Genomic DNA, 22,796 nt, shown 5'->3' with positions numbered 1-22,796 from the left:
ATAGCATTTTTGCATTGCATATATAACCAAAAAATGCTGGCTTCTTCTAAAACAGAAGTATCCTTGCTCACTACGGATAAAATTCAACGACAGCCACAGGAATAGCACAAAACTTATTTTCTGGACAGAAATCAGACTTTTGTTGTCATGTGGTACTTTCACTGACAGTGTATAAGGTGAATTTCATGTTTTAAGAACAATTATTGCCCCTATGACAACAATGCAAATACAGCTACTTTACTTATGTAATGTTTCCATCCATCTTCTACTTATAAACATAAGATATCCAACAAAGAGAAACCACTTCAATGCTTTATATGTAGAAAAGGAAGCATAAAACTTATATTCTTACTTCCCCCCTTTCTTCCCAAATTGTTATCACTAGATGTATTTATACACTAAAATGCTCCTGGCAAATAACAAAAAAATGTTTTTACTGCTTGAAGCAAAGCAGCTTATCCTCCCAGTCTTGTGACAGGCCTCAGTGGGAGCTTCGTATCAGAAGCAAGCACTTGATGTTTGGCAGCTCAAGCAAACATGCATTTCTTGACCAAGAATACTTATACCTTTATGTAAGATACACAGGTAATAAAGCAAGTTGAGTACACCTCACATAAACTTACAAGCGTGCAGAAGTTTAGGGCTACATTGGAAGCAGTCTCCTGATTATCCTTTTTGCATCCTTGAACTCCCTTCAAAGAAGTACTTGTAGGGGTCACTTATCTGCTCTTTCTACGCACATCTGCTTCAGGATTCATCATATGCCGTACAAACACCTAGGCATGTCAAAAACTGTGCAGTAGATGTTTAATTAGAAGAAATCAATTTGTATGTGCCTGCAGAAATGTAGATAGCTATCATTATTATGTACAACCTACTATAATACGCCAGAGAAGTTGGCACTATACAGAGGACACACGTAACTTGGTCAGCTGACAGAAGCATTCAGGGTAACTTTCAGGGAACTGAGAGAACCTAAAAAAAAAAATCATATTTTTCATAGTAATTTCTGATGTTATTGAGATAATCCTTTCATACATACAGCATTTTTTTTAAATTAAAACCACATGTATCATAGACACATAGCATGTAAGCCTTCATAGTTTACTAATTACTGTCTTTTTACGTAGCCAAGTGTTTTTGGGGGTGACTCAGACAACCGACATTCTGAAATAAAGTTAAAAACTTGGCCGGAGGCAGAGCATCCCCGCCCGGCCCAGGGACGGCGCCGGCCAGAAGCCGAGCTGCCCGCCGGCCCCAACCGTGGCCTGGCTCCCTCGGCACCTCCCGGGCCCCGCTCCCAGACGGGGCCGTGAGGAGCCCGGCCCGGCGCGACAGTGCCCCCGGGACGGGGAGCACGGCTGGGGGCCGCCGACGATCCGCCCCCTTCCTCCTCTGAAAGCCTTTCCAGAGCTGTCTGACCCCGGCGCCGGTCTCGCCGCGGGCTCGTAGGGCGCGGACAGCGCCAGCCCCACCGGCCGCCAACGCTTCTCCACGCGGCGCGGCGCCGCCTCACTGCGCATGCGCGCCCCGACCTGCGCGCGTCCCGCCGCCTCGCCGTGCGCATGCACCCCGCGGCGTCCCGCCGGCCGGCACCTTCCTCCTCCTCCTTCTCCTCTGGCTCCGGCAGCGGCTCCCTCGCCGGGCGGCGGCGCCTGCGCAGTGGCGGCTGCCCGCTCTCCCCTCCCCTTCCCCCGAAGCTTCGTGAAGATTCCGGAAGGCTCCGGCCGCCTTCTTCCGCTGAGGGAGCGGCCCCGGCCCCCGGTGCTGCCCGGCTTCCGGCTGCTGCCTCCCGCTGCGCCGGGCTCTGCTCTCCCGAGCGGCGGGGCGGGAAGAGCCGCGGGTCGCTCCGCCGCCATGTCGTTGCTCTGCTACAACCGGGGCTGCGGCCAGCGCTTCGATCCCGAAACCAACACGGAGGGTGAGAGCGGCGGAGGGGGAAGCAGGGGGCGCGGGGTGTCTCCCTCATTGCTCCACCCCTCACGGCGTTCGGTGCGGGGGGCGTGAGGGAGGTTCTGAGGGGCGATCTGAGGCGGCCGGCGTGCCCGCCGCCCTCGGAGCCCTCCCCGTTGCCGGGGCCGCGCCGCGGAGCTGTTCCGCAGCGCTGAGGGGCGGGCAGAACCCCGGCCTGCGGGCGTGTGTGCGCGTCCCGCCCGCCATCGCCTGTGCGCTCCCGGTTCTCTGCTCCTCGCGGGGACTCGCGTGTTCGTGGGGCGCTCCCTGTGGCGGGGGACTATGGCCGGCACGGTGAAGCGGTGTTGCGGGCTGCGGGGCGGGCGGGAGCGGAGTCTGCCCGGGCTGGAAGCTGTGCCCTCTGCGCGGGGGTGCGGGGCTGGCGGCGGGCCGGGCTCCAGGGCTCTCCGGTAATAACCGGCCTGTTGGCAGCAGCATGAGCGACAAGAGGCGGTAGGAAGTAGTTCTGTATATCACCGTCACGCGTTCCAAAGGTGGAAACTGGAGGCCTTCAGCAACAGACATTGCTCTTTTGAGGGCCTCTGTGGGTGTTACATACATAGCAATTACCAACTACTTTTTTTTAATTGTGGTGTATGGACTTGCAGCAGGTAATTAAATGTATGTTGTGATACGTGTATGTCTGCTTTGCCGAGTGCTGTGAGCTCTTGGCAGTGCTTCCCCTACGCGTACTGGGAGTCCGGTACCTGGCGAAACATCTTCAAAGCACTTTCATTCTAGGTTTCATGAGGCTGCAGAAGAGTGGTCTGAGTTCGCAGTTGGCTTGCCCTCAGTTGGTTTGTAACGTAACTGTTGTCTCAAATTCTAGAAAGGCCTCTTTGCGTTAGCTTAATTTTTAGTGACCCACAAGATTAGAAGTAGGCTAATGTGTTCTAGCATGTCTGTATTCTGTGACTAAGAACCATGGCATAAAGTATGTTTATTTTTCTGAGTTAAGTATTTACAAAGAGAGGGACAGTATTTTAAGTAAGACTCACTAGTGTCAGTAAAAGAAAAAGCAGGAGTAGTGGTGGAATGCTTCCATGCACTGATCTCTTCCACCACCACCCGTGCACCCCTTTGCCCCAAAAGATAAAGCAGATAGGGTGTTTACATTAAAAATTCTCATTGGGCCTTCATAACGTGTATTTGTTAGTAAAATAAGAGTTCTTTACAATGTGTTGCTGTGTTCATGATCAAAGCTGTAGTAGACCTGATCCATTTGGCATGACCCTGTGCTAATTGTGTGGTGCTTGGATTGGGTAAAACAACTCTTTGGATGAAGTTTGTCTCGGTAAATGGCTGGAACACTTACTGGAATTACTGTGCCCTAGACTAAGCAGTTCTAAAGGTAAATGTAGTTATTTAGACTACTTCCTAAGGCCAAGTTTAACATTTTCAGCGGAAGTAGAGTGATTATAACTTTTGCCATCCGTAAACCTCAACAAGAGCAGTGGGATGGTTACTGTTTAGGCAACTAAATCCATATTTAGCGGTGTGTGGCTATGAAGTTCAAATGTTTGTTTGTGTTTCAGAACTGTGTTTGGATTTACTTCTAAAATACTGTGGGGATTAAGGTTTATGCATGTGTTAAGCAAACACCAAAGTACTTATCCCTTTAATAAGAAGTTTTGCATTGACGTAATCTTAAGCTTAGGATCAGTGTATTAATAGGAAATTTTCTTAAATGAAAATAAGTAGAAAATAAGGCCTGCTGGCCTCCAAGCAGTGTTGGATCTTTCAGGTTTTTTGTCTACATTCAGCCTGCATTATAGATATTCCCATAGTGGTGATTAACATAAAAGGCCATTAATTTTCTTTTTAGAATCAGATGGCTGAAATAACATATGCATGTATTTTCTATAGAAACTGTGATTGTTTCCAAACTATGAGCAAGTGGCAGCTGGCTGACATGAAGGACTGTATGCCTCTTAGAGAGGCAGAAAAACAGCCCGAGGGAAAGCTTTAAAGGTATGGCTACACAGTTGTGATGGAGTGCACAGTTAAGTCATCTGTGGCATGCCTGGCCAGGTGCAGGTTTTGCGTGCATTTTAGATATGTTAACTACTAGTTAATCCATACTGTTGAAGACTTACTCAGCATCTGACATAGAAAGTAGAACTTAACTTCAAAAGCAGTATTAGGTTTTTAATTTTCTTGGGGTTTTTACCAGCAAATGATTGTATGACAATTCCTAATACATTTCAAGGCCAGGTCAAATTTTGCTGCTAAAACAGTGGTAGGAGGTAGTACATGTGCACTTTGATTTAGTTTTGAAAGCAGTGCTACTTAATGACAGTTGTAAAGGTAATGTGCCCACACAGATGGGAAGCGTGTATGTTATACATGTTTGTCTCAATTTCTTCACTGCACTGCAACATTTTTTTTGGTTTGGTTTAATTTGGATCTTTCTTGATGTGGTTTAATTTGGTCCATTGCCAGAACAGAAGCACATGCTCTTTCGTGCTTGTTTGTACCCTTTTCCCTTAGATCAAACTTAGTGATGTCGCACCTACAGGATACATGTGATCACAGAGCTGATGAAAACTTTATATATTTCTGAGGTGGAGTGAGTGAGAGGTGGAGTTGCAAGAAATGGTAGCCTAGATTTTTTTGAGTCTGTGTGCCCAAAGTCAGCTTTCTTTAACTATGTTTGGTCCACAGTTCAAACTCTGATTCTATAAAGTGCACTCTCTCATCCTCTGTCTTCCCTGTGACTTTCTCAGGCTGAGCCTTTTTGTTCTCTCTGACCTACTTCTAAGCTCTTGTCATACGATGTTGGTCCTGTTTTCTATGCCTTTTTTCCAACACTGTAAGAAGAAGTTTGGTGAAATTAGCTTCCTAGCTTCAGCAACCACTTAAAGGTATCAGATTCCCCGAGGTGCTGAATGAAGTTCATCAGGTTTAATGACCGCCTATTGCTTTGGGGCTGTAAAGCATAGCTTGTGAAGTAGTGGAGTGTTTCCACCGGATACCAGGTTGGTTTGCAGGTTGTAAAAAGACAGTTATCTTATTTTGTCCTCAAGGATTCAACACGATTCCATTGTAAATACAGGTTTGGATAACCTGTACCATTTTCTACTTTAGCAGAAAGACTGATGAAGTGCTTCAATGAATAAATAAGGATGTAGCAGGAAAGTAACAGCAAACAGAACTGTGTACGTTGTGAGAGTGTGATTGGTTTGGGTATGAAATCAGCATGAAAAAAAAGAACCTACCAAACAACCTGAAAATTTGTGGTACTTGCCTCTCCAAAAATTATCTGAGGGTGAGAGAAAAATGCCTTGTTTTGAAAAACCTTAAGTTTGTCTGGGTTAAGGAAAGGTATTAAAAGCAGTGGAGAGGTGGATTGATTTTTTTTTTTTTTTTTCAGTGAAAAAAGTAGAACAGCAACCAAAAGCTGGAAGTTGACCTCTGACAAACCAGAAATAGACATGCTCAAGTGGCTGTTGATATGTGCTAAATTCCCAGTTTTCCCCACCTAGTCTGGAGATGGGATGTTTTTATAGATCATAGAATCATAGAATGGTAAGGGTTGGAAGGGACCTTAAAGATCATCTAGTTCCAACCTCCCTGCCATGAGCAGGGACATCTTCCACTAGACCAGGTTGCTCAGAGCTCCATCCAGCCTGGCCTTGAACACTGCCAGGGAGGAGGCCTTCATTAACCTCTCTGGGCAACCTGTGCCAGTGTTTCACCACCCTCATGGTGAAGAATTTCTTCCTAATATCTAATCTAAATCTGCCCTCTTTTAGTTTACAGCCATTCCCCCTTGTCCTATCACTACACACCCTTGTGAAAAGTCCCTCTCCATCCTTCCTGTAGGCACCTTCAGGTACTGGAAGGCTGCTATAAGGTCACCCTGGAGCCTTCGCTTCTCCATGCTGAACAGCCCCAACTCCCTCAGCCTTTCCTCGTAGCAGAGGTACTCCAGCCCTCTGATCATCTTCGTGGCCCTCCTCTGGACCCGCTCCAACAGCTCCATGTCCTTCTGATGTTGGGGGCTCCAGAGCTGGACGCAGGACTCCAGGTGGGGTCTCACGAGAGCGGAGTAAAGGGGCAGAATCAATTCCCTCAGCCTGCTGGCCACGTTTCTCTTGATGCAGCCCAGGATACGGTTGGCTTTCTGGGCTGCAAGTGCACATTGGTGGCTCACGTTGAGCTTCTCATCCACCAGTACCCCCAAGTCCTTCTCCTCAGGGCCGCTCTCGAGCCACTCTCCACCCAGCCTGTACTTGTTTTTGGGATTACCCTGACCCACATGCAGGACCTTGCACTTGGCCTTGTTGAATTTCATGCGGTTCACGCAGGCCCACCTCTCCAGCCTGTCAAGGTCCCTCTGAATGGCATCCCTTCCCTCCAGCGTATCAACCACACCACACAGCTTGGTGTCGTTGGCAAACTTGCTGAGGGTGCACTCAGTCCCACTGTCCGTGTCACTGACAAAGATATTGAACAGCACTGGCCCCAGTACTGACCCCTGAGGCACACCACTCATCACTGGTCTCCACCTGGACATCAAGCCATTGACTGCAACTCTTTGAGTGCATCCATCGAGCCAGTTCCTTGTCCAACGTGTGGTCCACCTGTGAAATCCATGTGCTTCCAATTTAGAGACAAGGACATCATGCGGGTCAGTGTCGAATGCCTTGCACAAGTCCAGGTAGATGATGTCAGTTGCCCGCCCTTTGTCCACCAATGCTGCAACCACATCACAGAAGGATACCAAGTTGTTCAGGCATGATTTGCCCTTGGTGAAGCCATGTTGGCTGTCCCCAGTCACCTCCTTGTTATCCATGTGCCTTAGCATGGTTTCGAGGAGGATCTGCTCCATCATCTTGCCAGGCACAGAGGTGAGACTGACTGGCCTCTAGTTCCCCGGGGTCTTCCTTTTTTCCCTTTTTAAAAATGGGGGTGATGTTGCCCCTTCTCCAGTTGGTGGGGACCTCCCCAGACCGCCACGACCTCTCAGATACGATGGAGAGTGATTTGGCAACTTCGTCTGCCAGTTCCCTCAGGACCCGCAGATGCATCTCATCAGGCCCCATGGACTTGTGCACCTTCAGGTTCCTTAGGCAGATGTAAGCTTTAATCAGATAAGAGTTGTCAGGCTCAGTATGAGTGAAAATGAGTGACATTTTACTGTCCCACTAAGCAATTTGACCATTCTGCCGAAGTCCTACTGCCTCTTGAGGTACTGCAGAACTTCTTGTCTCAGCATTTTCTTTTGTGAAATATGCATCACCCTCATTAAGAAGCAGCAGAGAGTGGGCTGTCATTTGCTCCATGATGTACCTCCTCCAGAGAGGGCTGCTGGGAGTGAGGAAAAAGGATTGGCCTTGGCCAGATGGACAAATAGACGCTTTTCCGTGTCTGACTTGTGAGTTGGAGGATAGCCGTCCCTGAGTTAATCCATCCTAAGATGGTTTTGGTCTCTAGAAGTGTTGCACTGATTAACAGCACTTCTCTCATTTAAACCCACATGCTTGTGAGGGATTAGAAATACTAAGTGAGGTTTTCTGATGCAGAAATAATCTCTGCTTCAAACAGAGCTTAGTTTTACTACCATGATACTTATAATGGCATACTTTCATACTTTTGGAAAAGAATAACCTCTATTGTTATTTTATTTGATTTAGCAGTGAAGTTCTGGGCTCTTTATACAAAATAACCACTTTATTTTTTAAATTTTCCTGTGAGGTTTACATTTACAAAAGCATTAGCTTTTCATCCTGAAGCTGAAGGAATTTATAGAAGTTCATGGACATATATGTAAGTCCAGCTGAAGGACCAGTGTCCCAAAATATATGCCTTTTGAATTAAGGTGGGAACTGTCATCTTAAAGCAACATGACTGTCAGACTGTATTAGTGCCTTAGACACTGAGTGTAAAACTAAAGAAAATGATACTAAGCAAAATTTCTTTAAAACTACATATTTATGAAATTGAAAACAACTAAATTATTTGTCTTTAAACCCATTTAATATCAGTAGGCAAATTACTAATACAGTTATTTAGCACTTTTCTGTTTTGCTTCGTATTATGTAAATTTTGATCTTTCTCACTGTTCTGTTTTGTGAAGCCTTATTATAAAACTTGTTACTGTTTGTGTCACTTTTGATTTTATTTGTTTCTGACAACAACAAAATTTTTGCTTTAAAGACTGAAAGATAGCTAGTGTTTCACATCGTTTTTACAGTTAGGTCATTAAAATATTGTCCATGTAGTATATGTCAAAGAGAAGTTATATAATCAAGCAATTGTATTGCATTTCAAAAAAATACATAAGTAAAAAAGGAACAGTTGCTACATAAAAAAGCTGTAATGTTGATAAACAGCTGTGAATAGAAACAGTTCCATTAATGGAAGTTGTGTTTCAGTGTAATGTTTGTAGAGAACCTATTAAGTAATAGTATTGACATCTCTAAATTGTGTATGTGGAAGACTGGCCTTTGGGTTCAAGTCCTTAAGTGACCTAGAATACTACAAACAGTGAAAAAAGAACAAGCTAATTATCATGGATACAATACTGAACTCATTAAGTTAAGAGAATTTTTTAACAGTGTTTCTAGACAGAAAGCCTTGACCAGGTGCAAATAGATACATTTGATGCTGTAAAGCAGTATTTTTTGCCTGTTGGGTGGCCATAGGACCACCTTTTTTACTTCTGCTCAGTTACCAGTAAGGACTAAGTATTGATGAGGGCAAAGGATGATCCATAGAAAATTTAGTTGCTCCATATGGAAGTAGAAGTTTGTTTGGATGCCTGCTTTCTGGTTTGTGTTGTATAAGACGGAAGAAAAAAAATCTTGATTATTTAGGCTTAATATATGCACTTAGAAAGCTTGTTCTGTGGAGTCTGTATCTTTCTTCATAATTCTGTGCCCTTGGGGAAGTGGGACAGCTCATGCCATATATGAATTGCAAGTGTGAGATTTTTCCTGGGTTTGTGATCAGATAAATAAGGATTCTTGGTATGCCTGAATATTTATGCTAGTTATTTTCTTCTAGATTCATGCACATATCATCCAGGTGTGCCAGTCTTTCATGATGCTCTCAAAGTAAGTATGCAATTATCTTTTTAAGTCTTACCTTTTATTCCATATCTGTAAAACAGTATGCTTGTTTTCCTTTTTAATTCCAAATCTTTCAGTGTTGTAGAAGCTGATGTCCAGCCTATCATGTTTGAGCCACGCCATGAAATTAGAAAAGCACGCTTACTCAAACCTGAAGAAGAAATTAAATACTGTACTCACATGGTGTAAATGTCATGCAAGTCTATATGACACATTTCCTATTGATTGACTTTAGGTGTCTCAACAGTTTAATTAGGTCCTCTGAATAGGTCTTTGGAGGCATTGAGTGGTGTCATATTCTTTCAGTTAATTAACCTGCTTGGAATTCAGACCAGCTGCTTGTGGTCTTATATTGCCAGTGAACTAATGTGTATGTGACACTTGCCTACTGTAAAAAATAACTGTGGTCTGTTAATCTAACAAACGAGTATGTTGATTAAGTTGGGACTGGTCGCCTGTACCTCTGATGCAGCTGTCCCGGATTCTTGGGCTACATCTTCAGAAGTGAATTAAATAGACCTGTGACTGGTCTCCGGTGCTTAGGCCAACTGCATAGCCCATATTCATTATTTTAAACTGTTTTCCTAGTTCAGGATCTGCTGGATGCATCCAGAGTGCCTACAGGGAATTATTTGAGACACAACTGCCAAAACAATACTGGAAATCATTCTAACAATTTAATAGTGTATGGCCAGAAATCTGGTGTTCAGAAATGGAATTTGGCACTGTTTACTGTGTTAATACAGGTGTAGCGTAAGTGAACTTTCTTAGGACACCAAACTGCTGTTTAACTGAGATTTGGAACAAGCATTTTTTTCTGGCACTTAGGAACTGCTTCCACTGGCAGTGCATCTCATCCTTGTCCTGTAATGTGGTGCCTTTTGGACTCATGGAAGCTTGTGCGTGTGTGCTGGGTAGCGTATTTTCTGTGAGCTATTGCTCAAGTTGCAGTACATGACTCTGGAATCAGCTGCAATCTGCTACTGGCAAATTGGGATGGATGCTATTAGAGCAAATACGATACAGCTACATAGACTATGGCAGTTTGTTTTGTACAAAATTGTAGTTGTAACACAGTATATAAAACTGCTGCCTAATTATAAAGACAGAAATTTTGCGGGTACCTCAAAAGCTTGTGTTTACTACCTCTTTCTCTTATATACACACCATTTTTCAAACAAGTACTATTCCCACCCCAACCTATCTTTTGGCCTAATTAAAAATTTATCATAATTTTCTGTGGGCATTTTTCTTGCTGCTATGAATTCCAGATAATCTAAGGCAGGGTGAAGTTTTTGTCTCCTTGACTATGAAAATAGTTATTATTTTGAGGATAGTTTAGAAGCAACTACCTGAAACTTACTGTGTTGCACTGCTTAAGCTATCACAGAATCACAGAATGTTAGGAGTTGGAAGGGACCTCTGTGGGTCATCTAGTCCAACCCTCCCGCCGAAGCAGGGTCACCTACAGCAGGCCGCAGAGGACCTTGTCCAGGAGGGTCTTGAATATCTCCAGAGAAGGAGACTCCACAACCTCCCTGGGCAGCCTGTTCCAGTGCTCCGTCACCCTCAGAGGAAAGAAGTTCTTCCTCATGTTCAGACGGAACTTCCTGTGCTTGAGTTTGTGCCCATTGCCCCTTGTCCTGTCGCTGGGCACCACTGAAAAGAGTTTGGCCCCATCCTCCTGACACCCACCCTTCAGATATTTATAAGCATTTATAAGGTCCCCTCGCAGCCTTCTCTTCTTCAGGCTAAACAAGCCCAGCTCCCTCAGCCTCTCCTCGCAGGAGAGATGCTCCAGTCCCCTCATCATCCTCGTAGCCCTCCGCTGGACTCTCTCCAGTAGCTCCTCATCTTTCTTGAACTGGGGAGCCCAGAACTGGACAGAGTACTCCAGATGGGGCCTCACTAGGGCAGTGTAGAGGGGAAGGAGAACCTCCCTCGATCTGCTGGCCACACTCCTCCTAATGCACCCCAGGATGCCATTGGCCTTCTTGGCAGCCAGGACACACTGCTGGCTCATGGTCAACCTGTCGTCCACTAGGACACCCAGGTCCCTCTCCACAGAGCTGCTCTCCAGCAGGTCCGCCCCAAGCCTGTACTGATCAAAGCAGTGGTTCACTTATTAGTCAAACTGTTGCCTTTAATAAGGTTCTTTGACTTCTAAGATACATTATTGACAGTGACGAGATAATTTTCTTTAAAATTTTATTTCTGGTTTATATAATAAAAGGTGCTCTTGAGTGATATAGTTGGATAGATGGTTATGCAAGACAGATCTCCAGTTTTGTGCTGGGAAATAAGCAGCTGAAAGACTTAACTAGTGCTCAAGAAAAGAATAAGTGCTCATCGTTATAGGAAGGGGGCCTGTACATTCCAGCACAGGTGAGCCTAGTCTCAGGTATAGTACTTGTTTATTTTGCTTATGTGTTACTTTATATGATAAAGTAGCGTTTCTGTTTTCTGCCGTACAGAGTTGGCACCTAACTTGTCATGGAAATACTGCTTCAGTTTACCGAACTTTCTGATTAAGGCTGCATGAGTGAACTAGAAATGGCAGCTGTAGCAAGTTTCTCTGGCTTTTAAAAATGCAGATGAGGATAATACTGTCCAAAGAACAGAAGAAAATCATCTCTAATCATGATGTGCCGCATCTTGTAAAGGAATATAATTAGTCTTTTGCTTTTTATAAGCTGTTGCCAAGTAAGGTAGTCATGCTTTTTTTGTTTTTATTCCAAAACGTTTATAGGGTTGGTCATGTTGTAAAAGAAGAACAACAGACTTTTCTGACTTCTTAAGCATTGTGGTATGTACTCATGATTATTTACAATTTTTATACTTGTCAAATGACATTGATAAATATTAAATGGTATATGTGCATACATATTTAATATTTGCATACTTTCAAACTTTTAAATCTTGCATGCGCTATTTTTCTCAAGGTAATGTTGCAGTTGATTTTCATTTTTAAGCTTTAATGGTTATAACTAGTTCTGTCAAAACCTATTTAGAGACTTGTTGACAGTGAAAGAAGGTCAATATTTTTGTTACTTTGCTTGATTACAGAAAGTATGCATTTTTCTTTAACATGTCTCCAAATGAAGATATTTTCCACTTCAGTTGTAGGATTTCCTTTGCGGACGATGCTTAAAGTGGGCTGAAGGAGAAGATGGGGCTGAAGAAATAAATCAAGAAAACTTGTTGCAGTTTTTGATAATTTTTAAATGTGCAAGCCGGCTACATAGTATATATATAAATGTATGCTTTCCATAATAGGGCTGTACGAAGGGTCTCCATAACAGTGAGAAACCTCCTGAGCCTGTTAAACCAGAAGTCAAAACTACCTCTGAACGAAAGGAGCTAGCTGAACTGAAACCCAAGTTTCAAGAACACATAATTCAGGCACCAAAACCATTGGAAACAATTAAAAGGCCAAGGTACACTATAAGAAACTAAGTTTTGCCAAATTTGTGGTCTGTTGGCTAAGATAGAGCTCGTTTGGTTATTCAGTGTTACACATCTCATATAGTGTAAAAATTCCCAAATTAACTTTAAAAGAGCTTGTGTTTGGTAGCAGTTAAGACGTTATCTTAAGTTTCAAAACGAAATAAAAGAATTCTGCTTAGGAGGAGGTAGTACTGGATCTCTCAGCATTTAGCTTCCCAGGAAACAAAAGTTGCAGTCTAAAGCCTCGTATTATTAAAAATAATTTTAGAGTGCTCGTGTTTAGATTCCTTAATCTTTCTGATTTATTTTTAGTGTTGTAGAGTTGTGAGGATTTCCTGTTTAAGACTGCTGTGTAAATTTCTAGTCTATTTTTCCATAAACAGTGAGAATTGGCACTTACAAATCTAGTTTGTTTGTTGTTGTAAGGGAGGTTGCAAAGGGAGAGGCTTATAGCAAGATTAAAAGTTACTACTTTGTTGTCTCATGTAACTTATTTTTCATGAAGCTGACATGAATAAATGAACATTTTTTTAGCCCGGATGAGCCAATGACAAATTTGCAGCTGAAAGTGTCAGCTTCCTTGAAGCAAGCATTAGATAAACTGAAACTGTCATCAGAAAACGAAGAGAAAAAAGGTAAGGATATAGGGAGGTTACATAGGTATATGACTGTCACACAAATAAATGAAATGCTATTTTTTGTTACTGTTTCTGAACTGATTTTTTGATGTAATTATGTTCTTGTTCTTAATACTCTGGGAAATAGTTGGCAGTCTAGGGAATGATAATCAAAATTTAACCGTGAACAATGTGGAGACTTGGGTGTGACAAGCATTATGTGCCCATTAAAATTATTTAAACTGCCTGTTTTGTGAGAATTCCTGGATAGAATGGACATGGTGGGAACATCCATTTCTGAATATATGACTGAAAGGGTTTCAAAAGAAATGAACTCTGCTCCTATGTTATTGCAAACACGATGTCATAAAAAGCCTTTCATAACCTGGTGAAATTTCTCTGAAGTCTAGCTGGTTCTCCCTCATCTGTTTTTCTTCCTTTTTTTTTTTTACTAATTCCCACAGTTTGTTTGGAATTTGGTTCCAGAACTACACTGCTCCTAAAGAAACACTTTCTGATTTCAACCTATATTTGTGGCTATTTTAGACTTCTTTTTTACTGGTGCCAGAATTGCCATTTAGCTCTTCTTTCTACTTGGTATCCAAGTTCTTTCCTTGTGTGTATTTATAGACAGCAGTTGTAGCCTTTTACCTGCTTAGTTTTACAAAAACAAACAAAATGAGTGATTGTTCTCTTCCTTGATGACTGTAATAATCCTCTTCATGGATTTTTTTTGCCTCACTTAAACCAGTGTAAAGGTATAGAACCTACAGTCTGATGTATAGGTAATACAGGTTTCAAAATGTTTGTGGCATTTTGGTGTCTTTGTACCTGTCTGGCAGACTTCAGTACCAGGCAGAAAATAGACAGCTTGAGATACCTTTTTTTTTTTTTTTTTTCCCCCCCCTCCTAAGCTAGTCCTTAGCTCACTTTAATTCTCAATAAAAGCAAAATGATTAGTTCATTGTCCAATTCACTTACTATTTTCTATAACATGATTCTGTTTACAGAGGAAGACAGTGATGAAATCAAGATTGGGACAGCATGTAAAAATGCAGGCTGTTCAAAAGTAAGTCATTCAGTTCCGCTCTTAAACCCAACTGCTAAACTATTAAATGTGCAGTTTTGTTTTCCTTTCTTGGGTGTTCTTTTGTGTGCTACAAATTGATTTGGAGATGGCACAAAGTCCGTCAGGCTTAACAAATGCACATCTGATAGCACGCTGCAGTATAGACAAATATGGGCTGTTTTGTGCTGTGAATGCAGTAAGTCTAAGATTACTTTTTTTAAGCGTGTGCTGAACTTCTAATTAGTAACCTTGCCAAACCCGTGATACTGATGTGTTTCAACTTAGGACGTTAAATACAATATTGGTGAGAAGTGACTTACTGATAACACTTGAATTGATCTTGATAATCTGTGTATAGGTCAGAAGCATCTGCAGATCTTATCCACAAAGAAAATGTTATCTTATCCACAAAGAAAATGTTTTAACACTTCTAGCACCAAAGTTAGTCTTTATATTACGTAGTCATTTAAACTGAAAGTTTTTTACACTGACACCCTTGTGTTGTACAGAATGGGACAGTAGAATTTGAATAGGTATTTCACTGGATATCTAACAGATTTTGCGTTTTCTATTGCAACTCTGGTGGGAGGAGAATTTATAGCAGTCTCTTGTTTGTGTATCTGATATGATATTCAGTGGCAGAGTTGTATATTATTTAATTTGCTTCCTTTTGAGTATCCAGGTGTTTTATAAATGATAAGTTTAATTTATTTTACAGTTAACTACTTCTTTTCTCTGAATATTCAGACTATTTTTAAAGGTACATATCTTTGAGGATCTAAAGTGACCTTAATGAGCATAGATGATGTCACCATTGATGTACTCCATTGAAGGAATAAGAAGTATAGCTTGTTAGAAGGAGTGCTAGGGAACCTTTTATGAATGAAGGTTGAGTGGCTATTTTGAAAAGCTAGGGCAAGCCATTGGATTTAGATTTTTTACTGAAAAGCTTTGTAAGACTTTGTTCAGTGTTTCTGTTGTGGGGTGTGTTTTGTTTTCTTTTTTCCTTTGGTCCACATCCTGTAACAGTAACACATTTTAAATGCTTTGTTTTACTAGACATACGAAGGACCACACAGCACAGAAGAAGTATGTATATACCATTCTGGTGTACCTATATTCCATGAAGGGTTAGTAGTCAGTTAACTTTAATTTTTTTAATTAGCCTACTATGTGTTCCTGCTTGCTTTGTAGATGTTGCCCTGTTTTCATTCTGTATTTCTTCTTCAGTTAAAAATTACAATGCTTGAAGAAGGTGTTCTAAATTAGTAGTAATATTGCACAAAGGAAAGATCTGAAGTGCTCACAGTAAACAGTATCCTAAATATTGTTTGTTAATTACTTTGTGAACTTTCAAGGATGAAGTATTGGAGCTGTTGTAAAAGAAAAACCTCTGACTTCAATACGTTTTTAGCTCAAGAAGGCTGCACAACAGGAACACACGTATGGACTAAAAAGGATGCGGTAAGTAGCATTAGCTTTACATTCTGTAGCTGGCCATTCTGAATTTTGAATACTGAAATGTAGTTAGTAGATTGATTGAGTTGTTACTGTAGTTGAGCTGTTACAGATCACTACCTCTGAAATAATATGGAGGGTATTAGGCACATGACAACAGAAATGGAGTTTGAAGTAATCTGTGGTAGAAGTATACTTGTAGTAGCGTACAACCTTTCTTTTTAGTGATATATATAGTATCACTATTTTATAGTAACAGTGTTTTCAGCAAATTCAGGAAATATAATAGCAGTCACTTCTGCTTTGTTAGTTAAGAAGGTCTATGGTATTCCATATAGAATATATTCCATATAGAATATATTCTGTATACATTCCTTTAAAATAAGGTTATTAGAAGTCTTTCCTCCCTCAAAGACCATGAAGAGAGCTGCGGTACATGTTCTGTAGTGACATAACTGTACTTCCAGTTTCATTCAGGGTAATTGAGTTGTTTAGGTAGGGATGACAGGGTGGATAAGGTTGAAGTTCCATGGGTGGGAATGGAAAGGTCTCTCTGTAATTTGGATTCTGTTTACACATTTGAATATTTTTCTGCTCTGAATCTAATTGAGTCTTTCTCTGTCTAATTTGGATTCTGTTTACACATCTGAATATTTTTCTGCTCTGAATCTTATTGAGTGTTTTTGGCTACCAGTGTAATAAATACAGAGAGAGCATTTGCTTAGTTTGTAGGTATTTCATTGCAATGTCAGGAACAAACTGCAGAATTACAAGGGGAAAAGTATTTCCATGCAGGGTTTAAAAAGACTCTAAGAGAATGTTACAGAATGTAATAATGGAACTGAATACTTGCTTCAGAAACATTAGCTGGTCACACGTTGGATGCAGGTGAACACAGAATTTTTCTTATGAATATGTTGTCTGTTGCTGAGGCAAAATGGGTTTGATACTGCAAACATCAGTAACGTTTAACAGAAGAAAATAAAGGTATATTATAGAAAGTGTAGTTCTGTTACCTTGTTCTATAACAATTACTTCACAAGTCCTTCTTTTAAATTACGGAATTGCTGTTTGCTTTGAAGATTAATGTTTGTGTTTAAGGAGGGCTTAAAAAAAAAAAGCTGAAGTTGTGAATCTAAAGCAGGAGTATTCTTGTAAAGAATTTACCCAGATGTTAAGAAACTATGTGTTTATTAAATGTGTGTATATTGAGATAATGGGCTTCTAGCTGATAGGCTTTTTTTGACTTTACCTTTTGTTATTTGGGGTTTTTTCACTGTTTATTTTTCCTGCATCAGAGAACAGAGGGTAATATTAAGTAACGTCTTCAAGTAATGTGAAAGTTTCTTGGAGCATTGGCTGGCTTTTTCTTTGTTCAGTTTCTTTGTACTACTTGCTGGATAACTGTAGTCTTGGAGAGGAAGTTAACCCAACAAGTATAATTTTTTTTGTTTGTTTGGGATTTTTTAAGGTAGTCTCAGTCATAAGCATTGGGTTTCTTGCTTCTAATGTTTGTCACAGACCAGTAGGTGCAATACGTGAATTGTAGTCCTTTATTAGCTATGCTTATTTGCTATTAAAATAGTCCTGGCCTTTTTTCCTGACTAGTCTTGTAAAAATACCGCTGAAAGCAGTTTTAAGTCTTTTTTTTTTTCTATACCTTTTTCCTGATATAGAGTAAGAAAGTAGTTCCATGCAGGCATGATTGGCACCAGACTGGAGGAGAAGTGACTATTTCTGTGTATGCTAAAAACTCTGTTCCTGATATGAGCTATGTAGAAGCAAATAGCACAATGGTGAGTATCTACCTGAAGATGTAATTCTTTTTTTTTCAATTCTTACAGCAGCTTGAAGTTAGGAAAGTCTGGCTTCTACTTTATTTACAAGACAGAGGTAGCATAAGAATCTTTTTTTGAGTAACGGCGGTTTCTTGGAATTTGTGTTTGTTCGTGTGTAGCTTTTTTTTTCTCTTCTGTTTGGGTATCTGTACTTTAGTGTTTGTTTTTTTGTGTTGTTTTTTTTTAAAAAAAAAAAAGCTGCAGTAATCTTTAATTTGACTTCTGCACTTAAAACCCGAGTGTGATGGATTTGCATCACCATATGTATAAATAATTATAGATTCCAAATTTAATTGTATTTGGCTTAATGGAATTTAATATTGTTCTTCATGGTACGCAGTTTCACAGCTACTAAGATGAAACAAGTGTTAAAATGCTTCTCTGATTTCTTATTCACGCATTTGGAGAAAATGATAATGCTTCCAGGATGTATATGTGGCCACTATTGACTATGACACTGTATCAGAATCTGTTAGAATAGATTTGCACTTCTGTGTCTGACAATTTGATCACTTTGTTCATTGTGCGATCTGAGTCCTAATGTGGTATATTTTGCTTAAATGTACTTTGATGTCAAATGATTTACTAGCCTGACAAAATTTTTTGTTGTTTTTCCTGTGAAGTTAAATATCCATATTGTATTTGAAGGAGAAAAGGAATTTCATCGCAGTGTGAAATTATGGGGAGTAAGTATAATAATAGTTTTTCTATTTTTTTTAAAAAAAGCACAAACCCTCAGCTTCCCCTCTTTCAAAACAGTTTGGTTTTCCCCTTTACTCTGCTTATTGAAAGAAATTCAGTTGCATGTCATTCAGTAATTACATTTAAATCTGAATCTAATGCCCTAAGTGATCATGTATGACTTCATAGTTGATGCTTCTTTGAGCAGAAGGTGGACTCCTGAACTCCTTTCTGTCCCGATTTGTCCAAAGATTCCAACACCATGACAGTGGTGTTGCAGAAAACCCTGGACACTGTAATTGCATGCTTGTGTACGTATTAGACCAACGTATATGTTACATATGCACAGGTGTATGTTTATAGCTTGGGAATGGGAGAGGGTTGGCTTTCCCAAACAACAGAGGGAATTCCATCTACCTACACATCTACTGAAATTTAGTGATAAGGTACTTTTCCTAACTTAATTCCCAAATATCTAACAGTCTGGATCTTAAACTGAAGTGTGAACTATATTTTCTGTTCTAGGTAATTGATGTAAAGAGGAGTTACGTGAACATGACGGCTACAAAGATTGAGCTTACTATGAGAAAAGCAGAGCCCCTATTATGGGCAAGTCTTGAATTACCTGTATCCAACACAGAACAAAAAAAAGAGAATTCAGATCAATAATGATTCCAAGAGACAAGTTATTTCCTATTATGAAGTGGTGACTTGCTACTGTAATCAAATATTTAACTTTTATATAGATTAATTTTTTTAACTACTAGATCACATGTTCCATTCTACAAAGATATTTGCCACACAGTAAATGAGGGTGTGAACTTGGAGGGTGATATCTTTTTTTGCTCTTGCTCCCATGAGTATATTTATTGTAGTTGGAGTGTGACCATGGGAATTTAGAGTAAAAGAGCTGTTGCCCTATGCTTACAACCTTACCCACCATGCACTGACTATTCCAAATAGGCGTGTTTTTAGTCCACTGTGTGTGTTAATTTTTCAAATGTTCGGTTTAAACTGGGTCTGCTGGGTGGCACATGTTAATTTTAGCACTGTTCATTATGAAGCATACAGTAATACAGATACAAAAGTCTGAGTTTATGAAGTGATTAGAATGCAATTCTTCATCTAGAATAAAAAAGTCCATAAACATAAATATGAAAGAATGCTTGTAGACTTGCATTTTTGTCTTCTCAAGCTAAGGTTTGTTTCAATAACTGTTGGCTGTGCAGGGATGGAATAAACGGTATTTTGCTACGGATTTCAGTACTTGGTGACTTTTGCTGTCTTTCATGTGTAAAAGCAGGAGATCAGATTAAAAACAAAGTTGTCAAGAGGGTTTTTTTTTAAAAAACCCAAACTCCTGTACCTTTGGTATGTGAATTGTTAAATATAAAAGTGAATGGACAGTGAAATGGCTGAATAAATTAGCATCTCAGCTGTGGAGAACATAGAAACAACGGACTATTGTAAAATTACGAAGGTGCTGTATATATGTGATAGTCTTTAGAATGTATATTCTACAACATTCAGAATTATGAATCTTTTTTCAAAGTAGGTGGACATGTGTAGTAAGAGAAGCCAGTACACACTGTAGGTGTCTCGGGAAAGTTATTTCCATGTAGATGTGCATAGCTCTTGTTTCTGATGATGGTAATCTAAGAACTAAATTTATCTACAGGAGAAATCTTAGGAGAAGGAAACAACAAGCTTTAAAATGTCTGCCTCAAATCATAATTGTACCTTTGAATTAAAATATTTTAAAATATTATTTCTTTCAACAGCATAAACAGAGTACTATAATTAGAAATCAAGACCTTATTTTTGTTTTCAGTTCTTCATCAGTAAAGATTTGTGGCTGAAAACAGGATAGTTTTAAAGATGAGACTTTAATCCAAGCAGCAACACATGCAGTAATGTTTCTTTCTGCTTGAAATAATTTCTTTATGTCGGGTTGCAGCTGAAAGAAAAACAGTGTTTTCGTATACAAGTCGTGAAAAATGTACACAGTTATTGTGCCAAAACTTACACATGTAAACCAGCAGTCCTGTGGACTGTTGAAATGTGTGGATGCTCATCTACTGCCTTGGCTGACCTGGAATAGTGCCGAGAGAAACTCTGAACGTAGTAGAGGCATTCTGAAGTTCAATATGGATTTCCAGGAATCCTACTGTTTTCCAACAGGTGTAATTTAACTTGAGCTCAGAGTCTGTCTCTTGCAGTACTTGAAATCCTACTTCATGGTTAAAGTAGTAGGAAATACATTACCAAAGAAACCATCCTCAAACACCAAGAAAGTAACACCAGTACTGTATGTATGAAACTTGTTTTGGTGCTTCTTTATCTTCATTTCAGGATCCTGTTTCCTCATTGACTTGGAAGGTTGCTTACTCGCTTGGGGCCCTATTAAGAGTTCCTGCTCTAAGTTCTACATAGAAGGTTCTATTAACCTGTAATAATGCCCCCTCCCTTTTTCTTTAATATATTTGAAAATGTCAGGAGCTGTGAAGCGATAGGGTACAAGCTTACAAAAATGTATGTCTGCAAACAGTCCTCTAAAAATTGAACAGATACTTCATGATGTGTTCTGAACCACGAACTGGAGCTGTTGTTAGTATAATGCTGAGAACAAGCACTTGAGTGGATGAAAAGTTCCAGATAGCTGTAGCACCTAGTGTGCCAGCTGTGGTTTTGTGTGCGGAACTCTGAGCTTGGACAGCAAAATGAGCAGTGTTTAAATGCCAGGATAAAGTTTGTATTTAACAAGCAAGTTCAAATGTGTGTCTATCCATATGGATATATAAATACCCTAAATATCTTGTGTTTTCCGCTTTTTAAAATTTATTTACATCCTAACATGCAGTAGGTTTACATCATGTGAAATCCATTTTAAAGAACTACAACAGAAAGGGAATTTCTTGGGAAAACAGAACTCCTGTTTTTAAGCAAGTCATACTCTCCCTTAGTATACGTAGCGATAAACGGTGAGGAATGTGGATGAATGGAGCTTCACCCCTTGGTGCTGCCGGCTTTGGGACCCTGTAGCTGTTTGTTATGATCTCTCAAACTACATTGTGCTGGTAGCTGAGTCAACTTAGCCATAAGTAGAAGAAATCTCATGTAAACATGGTCCTCGATTTTGCTTTTGCGTTTTATTCATTCCTCCTACTCTTTTCCTGTTGTTCATACTTTCAGCACAAAATTAAAGATACTTCAGGAGTTCCGTAATGATTTTCCCATTAGTGGCAATAAAACCACTTTTAAAATTCACCTGTTTAAAAAATACGCAAACAAACAAAAAACCCCAGCTTTGATCAGGCCAGAAGGTAGAGGTTTTGCAAAGGATAGTCTGATTTTTCTATGGCCCGTGATATTTTTCAAAAGAAAAGGATAAACATGGTATAGACTGCTGTAAGTCTCTGCATGAATTCTTAGCAGCTTTCTATAACCGTATGTCTGCGTCCACCATCAAGCTGGAAAATGTATCGCTTACTGAATTCCAGTGTGGTGAGCAGCTGCTCAGAACAGGGTTCAACACACCAATGTTTGGTCCTGATGTTCCGAGAAATTACATCTTGACAGGGGTAGCGGTAGCTGACCAGTGGAATGGTGGTTTGACTGTAACTTTTCTTAGTAAATGTGGAGAGGAGGTGAAACCAACTGCAGTGTACTAAAGCAATCACAGTACTTCCTCAAAAAGCAAGATGTGAAAACTAAGCTGAGGGATTTTTGATCACATAGGCTTTCACCTGGCTAACAATAGTGAAACTAAATTGCAAATGATTATGGACAGGAATACTTGCTCTTTTCTTCATGTTTTCAGAAGTTGTGCTGTATTTAAGTTGGTTAACTTGATACAGTCTGGCTATATTTTTAGAAGGAATGAGTCTTTAAAAGCTGCAGTGTGTTTCAGTGTGGGTTTGCACATCACACGTGCAGGTAGCGTAGTGTCTCAGAATTGACAGTCCAGGTCCATATAGAACTCCTTCACAATCCTTTTTTAACATGAAAAATTTTATGGGTATACAAGTTTGTGACAGAAATCTTAATCTTTTCCCTCATGTATAAGCCCGTTTTCCTACCTAGCATTACGTACTGTATCTGTGATGACATTTCATGGAGGACTTGGAATTTAGTGTTAGTATACTGTTACGCGCTGGGCTGTTCAGCTGCTCTGGCTCTTACGTTTTGCATGGCATTGATGTAACTTGACGAAAAAAATCTTCCCGTTGGGTGATCTTCTGGAACGTGTACATTATCAAGTCACCATTTCAATAGTTTAGGGATTAGTTTTACTAGGAATTTTGCCTTGAAAAAATCTATGTAACAATGCATTTTTTTTTCTTGCATACTTTAAACAAGGCATGAGCATTGGTTAAATACTGTACCTGTTAATTATTGGTCTTTCCCAATTGCTACTAAATTTTTTTTATCCATTCAGGAATGATATCTTTTTTAAAGTAATGAGTTACGTGTCTGGAACACTGTTTTAAGGTGGTAATAATTTTGCCATTTTAGGAGTCTTGAATTACGGTTGAAGGGGGAGATGTCTTTTTGCATGGTTGTTTGATTCTGCATGTTCATAAAGCATAATATATGCAGAAATTAGTCTCATGCTCTAGTTTTTTTCCAAATGTATTCAATAAAATTCTTACTACAT

At 40.2% G+C, this 22,796-nt stretch overlaps 1 protein-coding gene across 1 annotated transcript; it reads left to right on the top strand.

The window, feature by feature from the left end:
* The first annotated feature begins 1,679 nt into the window (after nucleotides 1–1,679).
* CHORDC1 (cysteine and histidine rich domain containing 1) lies at nucleotides 1,680–22,796 on the top strand. The gene is made up of 11 exons (XM_075417261.1): nucleotides 1,680–1,921; nucleotides 8,965–9,014; nucleotides 11,779–11,835; nucleotides 12,306–12,466; nucleotides 13,011–13,111; nucleotides 14,104–14,162; nucleotides 15,222–15,292; nucleotides 15,521–15,626; nucleotides 17,297–17,416; nucleotides 18,082–18,144; nucleotides 18,665–22,796. Exons 1-11 carry the CDS (start codon nucleotides 1,858–1,860, stop codon nucleotides 18,806–18,808), a joined length of 996 nt encoding a protein of 331 aa, XP_075273376.1. The 5' UTR covers nucleotides 1,680–1,857; the 3' UTR covers nucleotides 18,809–22,796.

The sequence above is a fragment of the Opisthocomus hoazin genome, chromosome 1, assembly GCF_030867145.1.
Source record: "Opisthocomus hoazin isolate bOpiHoa1 chromosome 1, bOpiHoa1.hap1, whole genome shotgun sequence".
Lineage (NCBI taxonomy): Eukaryota > Metazoa > Chordata > Aves > Opisthocomiformes > Opisthocomidae > Opisthocomus > Opisthocomus hoazin.
This window is presented reverse-complemented; position numbering and strand designations above follow the sequence as displayed.

What these genes read in the sequence shown, in the direction of transcription:
- CHORDC1 (XM_075417261.1), top strand. Translation starts at nt 1,858, where the DNA reads ATGTCGTTGCTCTGCTACAACCGGGGCTGCGGCCAGCGCTTCGATCCC. An exon ending in GAAACAATTAAAAGGCCAAG is followed by an intron (nt 12,467 to 13,010) that starts GTACACTATAAG and finishes ACATTTTTTTAG; the next exon opens with CCCGGATGAGCCAATGACAA. An exon ending in TAGAAGCAAATAGCACAATG is followed by an intron (nt 17,417 to 18,081) that starts GTGAGTATCTAC and finishes TTTCCTGTGAAG; the next exon opens with TTAAATATCCATATTGTATT.